The 8,873-nt window shown below is 55.3% G+C and overlaps 2 protein-coding genes across 2 annotated transcripts in view; both read right to left on the bottom strand.

Annotated features, from left to right (window-relative positions):
• Positions 1-1,318: 1,318 nt before the first annotated feature.
• On the bottom strand, positions 1,319-3,547 carry LINJ_35_4280 (hypothetical protein, unknown function; the record flags this gene model as incomplete). Its single annotated transcript, XM_001469193.1, has 1 exon — positions 1,319-3,547. The coding sequence occupies one exon, from the start codon at positions 3,545-3,547 to the stop codon at positions 1,319-1,321; it is 2,229 nt and encodes a 742-aa protein (XP_001469230.1).
• A 4,946-nt stretch (positions 3,548-8,493) lies between these two features.
• LINJ_35_4270 (hypothetical protein, unknown function) overlaps positions 8,494-8,873 on the bottom strand; it is a gene marked incomplete at both ends in the record, with an annotated part of 1,461 nt that continues 1,081 nt past the window's right edge. The window contains one exon of the mRNA XM_001469192.1: positions 8,494-8,873. This exon is cut by the window's right edge and continues 1,081 nt beyond it. Within this exon, the coding sequence (XP_001469229.1) occupies positions 8,494-8,873 (380 nt within the window).

Raw genomic sequence — 8,873 nt, 5'->3', positions numbered from 1 at the left:
CAAGCCGCATGGATTTGAGCCAGTGGACAGGTGCGCTACCGGTTAGGTTAGTTGCACCCAGGAATGAAAGGAAGGCGGGGCCACAAATGGGAACGATGTCTGCTTGCATGTACTGTGGGGGTGCGGGTGCGCAAAAAGGATACGCGCAAAAAAAAAGATGGACTAATGTGTTCCAAAAATACCGCAGTACGCGCGTGTTGATTACGCACAACAGCACCAATGAGCACACAACAAGGCAAGGTACAAAGGAAGGAAAACTAAGGTAGGAGGTAGTGAGAAAAGGAGGAGGCATCACAAGTGTGCGAATTCCTCTCAACGCAGAGCACCAGCGGAACCGCAGGAAAAGCTGGCCGAACAGTCGATCACAGATGCGATGGTCATCTGTCTTCCAAGGATACGTCGTGGAGAACACTTGCGCAGGGACGGAGCGAAAAAGGCTGCCCTGTATCTTCTCGAGGAGGGATACGGAGAAACGATGTGCCGGCTGGCAGGTATCTTTGTGGCATCCGAAAAAAAACGCTTTTCCTGTACATGGTGATAGGAGAAGTCGCCGCGAGTAACCGGTAGAGAGAACACGCGATAAGGATGTCAAAGAGAAACAAGAAAAACTCATTTTCCAACCACGGGCGATCCATCACGAGAGAAGGAAAGAAGAAAGAAAAACACAAGCGCACTCAGAGAGAGCGCACGGCACATTCGCATAGCCTGCAAGAGCACACACGCACACACAGATACAAACGGAAAAGGCCTTCGTCAGAGAACTGAGGAAAAGGGAGAAGCTGACTAGAGTTGTCACGGGGCAAGTGCACTAACTCGGGAGGGCGCAGCCGCCATTTGCAGATTGTGCACAAAAAGCACACATACACATCGCGGTGAGTGCGAAAAAAGGAATCAAGGAATCCCCTTCCCCTCCCCGCTCTCAAGACAGGAAAAAAAAGAAACGCAACAGTGGTGGGGATCGACGTAACGCACACGCATCGACTACTACCTCAGCCTTTCCGTCTTGTGGAACAAGCTCCGCATCTCCCAATCTGTGTGTTTGTGTGTGCACGTGTATTGATCCTGTGCTTCGATTTCGCACCCCTGCGTCTCCCGACGCACCGTCTTTATCCCACAGTGATGAGGAATACGCGTGAGTTGACGGGAAGGAGCCGCGGCCATCGCAGTGCCACCTCGGTTTAAAGCAGCGAGCACCCAGCTTTCAGAGAAGGCACCGGTAAACTCTGTGCATCAGAAAAACTCATCGTATGAAGGGGAGCGGCATCATGGTGAGACACGGAGCACGCGAAAGACACCCCATAATCACGCGCGGGTTTCTTTAGCACGGGTGACGGCTGTGGGGCGGGAAGATGTGCTTCAGTTCGAGCGGCTCGAACGGCACAGTACTCCCCCTTGGCACGTTGCTCGGAGGCGGCCGTGACGAGCACCGGCACCCGCTGCTTGGTGATAACGGCGCCTGCGCCGAGTGAGAATCGGAGAGCAAAGGCGATCCACCCAATGAGTACGACTTCGGTGACGGGGGTGCGGTAGCTAAATCCGCGCGCGGCGGCGTCAAAGACACGGGAGACGCACTATCCTTCGACGGTCGCCGCAAAGAAGGGTTCGGCAGCGGTTGCAGATGAGCAAGCGGAGCAACTTTGGCGTCTCTCAGCTTTCCAGACCCCCTCACCCTTGTGAGAATGGCCGAGGTGAAGATGCTTGGCCGGTTCACCTTGAGGTGCAGGTCGGCAGCCTCCCTGGCGAAGTTCGGCATGATCTCGTCGCCGAAGGACGATGTGCAGTAGTAGATGCGCTGCTTTGAGTCGCTGACGTCGGCCACGCCGGCGTTCAGCAGCGAGCCTGACTTCTGCGACGTGCTGGTCTTTGCGGGAAACTTCTCGTTGCCCTTCATAAGATCGATCCGCGAATGGTGCGCTTGAAGTTGGTTTTCCCGCGGCGTTTGGGCACCCCGCTGTTCGGGACCCTTGGTCAGCGCGACGCGCGCCGGGACAGGCTTCAGAGTTTTTCGCGCAGCCAGCTGCAAAGATGCTACGTGCGGCTGCGGATCGGGTGCGGGTCGCGGTGAGTTCATCTTCAGAGAGTTCACCTTAGCAGGTAGCCGTGGCACCCTAGCGATTTCAGGCGGACCACCGTCGGACGAACGCGTCACGTTTGCCGAATCCGACGCTACTGAAGGCGTCGCGACAAGGGTCTGCGATCTAGAGGTGCGATCACGGCTCAGCGCCTTCGACGCCTTCGACACCAGGGGAATGGAAACTGCTGCGATGTCACTTTTTTCCGTGGTGTGCACGTCTGTGGAGCACTGCGGCAGCATCCGCATCGAGTGACGGTGTTTGCTGACGTTTTGGCGCAACGGTGCTGAGCCACCACTGGCGCTGTTCTCCGCTGTCTGCAAGTTCGACGACGGCATGGGGGAGACGTGCTCCGGCGACACGGGCGATGCGGCGGCCAGGTTGGCGGTACCAGCTGGGGCTAACTGCGCGGAGGCGCGACTTCTCTCTGTTACCGCACCCTTTTCTGGCGAAGTCCGCCACGGAGATGACCCGGCACCGCCAACGCTGTTGCTGCTCTCCACCGGCACAGAGCGAAAACTCGAGATTGGAGAAGGTGCTGAGAGAGCTGTTGTTACCGGTGACGACGAGTGCGGCGGCAACGTCTGAGTCACTTTTGCACCCGCGGTAGGAGCTGGCACCGTCCCCTGTCGATGGGCGCCGGTAAGGTGAGCATCGTCGCTGTGGATGAGGTCCGCGCCTCCGCATTTAGGGTGCATGTGAACGACGATGCCGCTGCTGTGCGCGTCCACGGACGCCGTTGCAGCGGAGCCGGCACTCCGGCGGGGTGGATGGCTCCGCAGCGTGGCTTCCTTAGATTCGCTGCCGCCGGTAGCCCTCTTCGAAGTTCCACCGGGACTTGCCGTATGTTTCTCTTGCACGCGCTTGGCGCTGTCGCTGCATGAGGATGCGGAGGCCAAGGGCAGATCCACAGCGGCACCGCTGCTGTGAGGGCGCTCTGAGCCGGAAGCGGTCTGTGAGTTGCTTGTAGAGGTCTTCAGCGCCTGGCAAGAGCTTCTGGCAGCCGCCACTTTCGCCGCCGTTGAGGGCAAGACTGGTACAGATGAAGTGGCGCACTTAGGCCGCGCCGGCGCACTCGAGTACGCCGCCCTCGGGTTGCGAGCGTCAAGCCGGAAGCCAGAGCGCGGTTTGTCCCTCGACTGCGTATGGTCGCAATGCCGTGGCAATGTGTTAGTCGCCGCCTCCGCACGCCGGTTTGCCGCTATGGGCTTCCGCGGATGTGACCTCTGCGACATACGCGACGATACGCAGCTGACGGGCGCAGTGCTGTTCACGTCCTCAACGATGTTTTGGCCCCGGTAATCCATCGAATCGATGCGCGCAAAGCACGGCTGAAGGCTCGTCCGGGGAGAGTCATGCGCCATGGCGCGGAGACCCACATTGCCCGGGTGAAAGGGACTAGCAGCCAGAAACTCCTCACCGTCAAGACTGTCGGCAATGGAGGTGGCACTCTCGCAGATGGACGGCGTACTCATTGGCGTGTATGTGAGAGCGTCCGGCCGAGACCAGCGGGGTGTGGATGGCGTCGATGAAAGTATGATGAGGGAGCGAGGGCGACTTGAGAGGCAGAGCGAACAAATCCTCAACGAAGAAAACGAAAAAATAAAGCCACGTTGATCACCGCCACAGAGAGAGAGTCGCACTTGATGTAGGTAAAGAGGCAAGACCTCGTCTGGGAGACAGAATAGATGCAGACGACGAGAGAGAAGCAACAGTAACCACAAAACATAAAAGTTCACGAAAACCGGGGCGAGATGAAGCTACAGGACAAATGAATCAGTGAGAGAACGAGAAGGAAAAGGGAGAGTCGAGTCGCAGCGACAGACTAACCTCGTCTGCCTTCCCTCGGTAGCCGAGAGAGAGGGATGCACACACTCACACGCAGGCAAAGAGGAAAGTTCAACACCAACTAGGAGAAAACGCGCGCGCACGTCCGCCGAAAAACGGCACGAGCAACAACACGGAAAAAAGAGGAAAACGCAGCGCTCTTTCAGCCAGCAGCGAAGAATTTGAAGGCGTAGCTTCAATCCCTTCGGAGAGCCAAGCTGAAAGGATGAGAGATGGGAAAGAGACCCTTTACGAAAAGGAAAGCAAACACGACTGCAGACACACAGAGAAGTCGTGGGTAACACGGGAATTGGGAAGGACGCTGAGCTGCGCGTGAGGCGAGGAAATCGAGCACGACAGACGGTAAGAGAGAGATATGGAGACGTCAGTGGCGTTGCTATACCCTTGTTCCGCCACACACGACACAGAAAGAGTCAGCAAACACAGAAGACGCTTCTCGAAGAGAAAAAGCGTGAAAAGCAAAGGCGACGGCAGATTGACTAGAGGGGATACTTTTCTGTCTTGTCTCGCGCCAGTGCCCTGTAGTTCAAGACTATCTTAGTCGTTTAGACAAGTACCTATGTATGCAGATCCATTGAGTGAAACAAACAAAAAAAAACGCTGGAGATGCACACCACACCGCATAGAAACGTACACAATCGCGAAACGTTGGAGCACGCGTGGCGCACCTCATCCACCAGACGGAAAAAAAAGCCTGTGGCAAGCAATGGGAGAGAGATGGAAACAGAGAGGAGACGAATGCTGGAAAAAAAAGGTGTGCCTTGAGCCTTCCGCGCACGTCCCGTCCACTCTCGTCGATGCGCGCTGTTTCGCTCTTGGTGTGTATGTGCGCTGAATCTATCTTGTTCCGCGATGCTAACGCGTCAGATACACAAAAAGAAAAATAACGAAGAACGGGTGCGAGCAAAGGTGGACAGACACGTGAAGGGGTAGAAATAAACACAGAAAAACGGCACAATTCAGTCGACGCTGGACAAGACCTTTGGTACACCGAAGAAGGAATCAACGGCTCATGCGGCTATACGTGACAGGACGGACAAACAAGGGAGAAGTGGGGAGACGACGAGTCCCATATGAGAAGGATAACAATACCCGGCAGGGGACATACAACCGCACGCGCATACACAAAGAAAATAGAAGGGAGAAGTCAGTATACAACGCCAAGAGAAACAAAAAAGAAAAGCGAGAACACTACCACAGGCGAAAAAAAAAAGAACGGTGCGTCGTAGCGAAGACGACGACGATTTTGCATACGAAGAAGCAGCGGCGGTAGCAAGCTAGTTGTGGTAGAGGAAAAGATGCCAGCAGAGGGAAAACGAAGAAGTCGACGATGTACACTCGCATACATCCATGTGTGTCGATATCTTTATGCCTATATACGGGTATAGACAGACAGGGGTGAAGGAGTAGTGCACCTCAACGAAGAACGGGCAGAAGAATAGAATGCTGTAAACGTTTCGTGTCCTCCAGTTATCTGCGTGCACGTTCCTGCTTGAAATATCGATTGGGCCGTGTGCTGAGGACGGTGTGAAGCGTTGGAAAAAGGCAGCGCACCCGTTTAGCTCTACAGATGTCTCCCTCCGGATGCGCTTATGCGTCCACGGGTTAAGCTTCGCGGGTGTTTGGAGAGAGAGCTACCACAAGGAAAAAAAAGCAACCAGCAGCAGAGAATAAATGAGATACAGAAATAGCGAAGGATGTGTGTCAGAGATATGAAAAAAAAAGAGGATGCAGAAAATGGAGGTGAACAGGCGGAGGGGGGGCAGATGATGAAGGCGTAAGATGAGGGTACGGCTAGAAGCAAAAATGCAAACAGGGAATGGGGGAGGGGAATGGAAAAAAAAACTAACAGGTGAGACGTGTGAAGCACACAACTGCACAGCGCAAGGGCACATGCATACCGCCAAATGCGAAAAAAAAAAGAAACACCAGTCCAAACCACACACCACACCGATCCAGCTCAAGCTAAAGAGAGAGAGAAACACAAAGAGAAGAAGTGCCAAACGCGAAAGAGAGTGAGTTCGACGACAAGACAGTTGGGAATCGACAAGCACACAGAACGTGCGCCACCATACACATAGCCGAACAAGTAAAAAAAAGGAAGCACGAACGGAGCGCCGCGCCGCGTTCACTGAAGTGAGTTTCCTTGTTGGGAGTGCCGAATAATGCGGCATACACACAAAAGAAGGAGAGAGAAGAAACAAAAAAGAAAGATGGTAAAGCCCACCTCTACTGGATGTGGTTGTGTGTGTATCTGTCAGTGCTACGCTGGCGTTGAAGGGGCTCTGCGCGTGCCCTTCAAAGGAGTCTCGCCCATCCGCTCACAACCAGAGTAGGCAGCATCCACAGATCTCCGTCAGAGTCGACTGACGTCGGCTGAGCGCGACGCCCGGCCTGTGCTTAAAAAAGGCCTACGTGTGAAGAAGAAAAAGTGCTGCCGGATGTCTTGATGCGCAGACAAGACGACGTGGTGCACAAACAGCCCATACGCCGGCACCCAGCACAACGCAACCGTTGCTGTCCGGATGTATTTCTTTTCGTTGCAGCTGAGAATGTGCCGCCCGAAAAAGACGCGGACCAACACGGTGATGTCCCCTCTCGCTCAGAGATAGTACAGCAAGTGTGTGCGCGCGTGCGGGAGAGACTTCGATGGGGAAAAAAAAAGGAGATATGGCGCGTCGCACCAACGGGGCTTGAGCGGGACGCACGCGCACACGCAAGAAGACAACGCAGCGGTAAAAAAAAGTTCAAAAAGGAAGAGAAGAATGGGCAGTCGTACGATGAAAAAAAGGGAGCAATCGTACTCACGCTCTGCTTGACCGTTCCGCTGTCCAGTAGAGGAATACGCCAGCGTGTGTGTGCGTGCCTGTAGGTTAGACAGCAACTCATTGAAGGGGCAAGAGAACAGAAGGGGAGAGAAGAAGTCAGTAGAGAAGATCGCAGCACTTCGAACTTGAAGAGGCGCGGAAGGGAAAGGCTAAGAGCGGCAAGCAGCCGATCCGTACCAAACGGGTGCTCTAACAGACGGCCGAGTGGAGAGAAGCACTGGAATGGCACCCACTGACTGACATACACGTGCCACGCCATGCGCCCACACATAAGAGCGCACAACACGTTTCACTTGCATGTGGGATCGCGTGAACACGAGAGGTCATAAGCTCAGCTGCGTGCATGAAAGCGCACATGGGGGCTTTCGTGCATGCCGCCCGCCCGAGGGGTCCAGTGGGACGGAGTACGTACGTCATGTATGCCCCCTTCCACTTATGGAGCGGTCACTGCAGTGCCTCTCCCTCCCTCCCTCCCATCGCATCGTAGCTTCGGCTTTCTACCCTGGTTGGCACCTTGGAGAAAATACACGATAACCACACGGGCAACGCACAGAATAACGACTCGGAGCATGCGGAGTCCTTCTCCGGCACGCATACGAACGACGCTCTGCCAAGAAAAGTTTAACAAAAAGGCGGAGACAGACGTTTAGGGGAGGAGAGAGCTAGCGCTCTCTAGCACAGTAATGTTTTTTTTTTTGCCTCTTCTGTTCAACTTTGGAGAGGGAGGTGAGGGACAGTCACTGCTGGGTCACATAGAGTCATGTGCACGGACCACCCATTCGCGCACACGCACACACACAGAGATGTACGGGTCCTTTCTCACACACACGCTGCCGCGTCACCGACAAACATCACCAGATTGCGTACACAGTCCTGCTGCATCAACATCTGCAGTACGTCGCAGAACGATGGCACGTCCTTACGTCTGCGAGCCATTTGCTTGACGACAGTGTCGGCCGCTAAGATGAGGGAGTACTCGGAAAAAACGAGGCATCAATGAAGTTCTCTCGAAGCCGTACCTGCTCGAGAGCTGCTCTGCCGTCTTTGCACCGGACATCATGGCGGAACAGAAGGACATACTCGTACGGATCCGACCGGCTCACCGCCGCTGTCTCTGCACGGGCGCTGATGCACTCCTGCGGGGGGCAGCTCAAGAGAGAGATGAAAAGGAGCCGTTGGCTCTGTTTCGGGAGCGTAAGCAGAAAACACCCGCATCGCTGACACGAGAGACTGCAGAGCCGGCGTCGCAGTCGGTGGCAGCGTGCTTGTTTGAAAGTAGCTGTCGTATGCTTCAGCGACAGAATCACAAGCAGCCCTGACGAGCGTCAACTCCGCCATGTGTATAGTATCACCAGTAGCAGGCGCTGTGGTTCTCGCACCGGAGGAGTTCCCCGTGGACAAGGAGGTTAAATAAATCCATCTCTGATCTCGTCCCAAATGCTGAGGCATCATGCTACCGCTTCCCGTTGGAGTCGGAGACGGTCCCGTGGAATCACTGTGCACCACACTCGCAGTTGCCCCGAAGAAGGCGGCAAAGTTGTCTTGAGTGAAAAAGGGTTTACCACCGGTCGCGGGGCGAGCTGCCGCTGCCTTTGAGCGAGCGGGTGGCGCAGCTGCCGCGGTCATGTCACCAGAATTCCGCATGTCTTGGTAGTTCGCAGCGGGCTCGGCGCCCACACCGGCCACGAGCGAGCATCCATTCACGGACAAGTTTTCGCGTTCTGCTTCCGCTGCTGGCGTCGGAGTCACAAAAAAAAGGGAAGCTCCACCGGGTCGGTGTGCAGTTTAGTGGAGGCCGCGCATGCGGCTTCTACAGCGGAGGTCGCATTCCGACCTGCGGCAGTGTCAGTTGCCGTATTGGTCTCATTTTGGGCCGACTGCTGGACAGCCGTCAGCGCCGCCTCCTGAGATGCGTGCGACAAAGTCTTCCATGTAGCATCCAGCGCGTTATACAGCCGTTCCTTCTGCTTGAATGACTTGCCTACAACGGCAATGTTCTGTTTTGCCTCCAGCACAAACAAAACGTGGTGGGTGGCGGCGTCATAAATAACACCATCAAGCTCACCAGCAATGCGGCCTATTTTATCCTCGGCCGCCTCTTTCCAGTAGTAGTTCACGTTGCGAG

Source organism: Leishmania infantum, chromosome 35, assembly GCF_000002875.2.
Source record: "Leishmania infantum JPCM5 genome chromosome 35".
Lineage (NCBI taxonomy): Eukaryota > Euglenozoa > Kinetoplastea > Trypanosomatida > Trypanosomatidae > Leishmania > Leishmania infantum.
The sequence above is the reverse complement of the archived record's forward strand: the minus strand, read 5'-3'. Positions and strand labels throughout refer to the sequence as shown.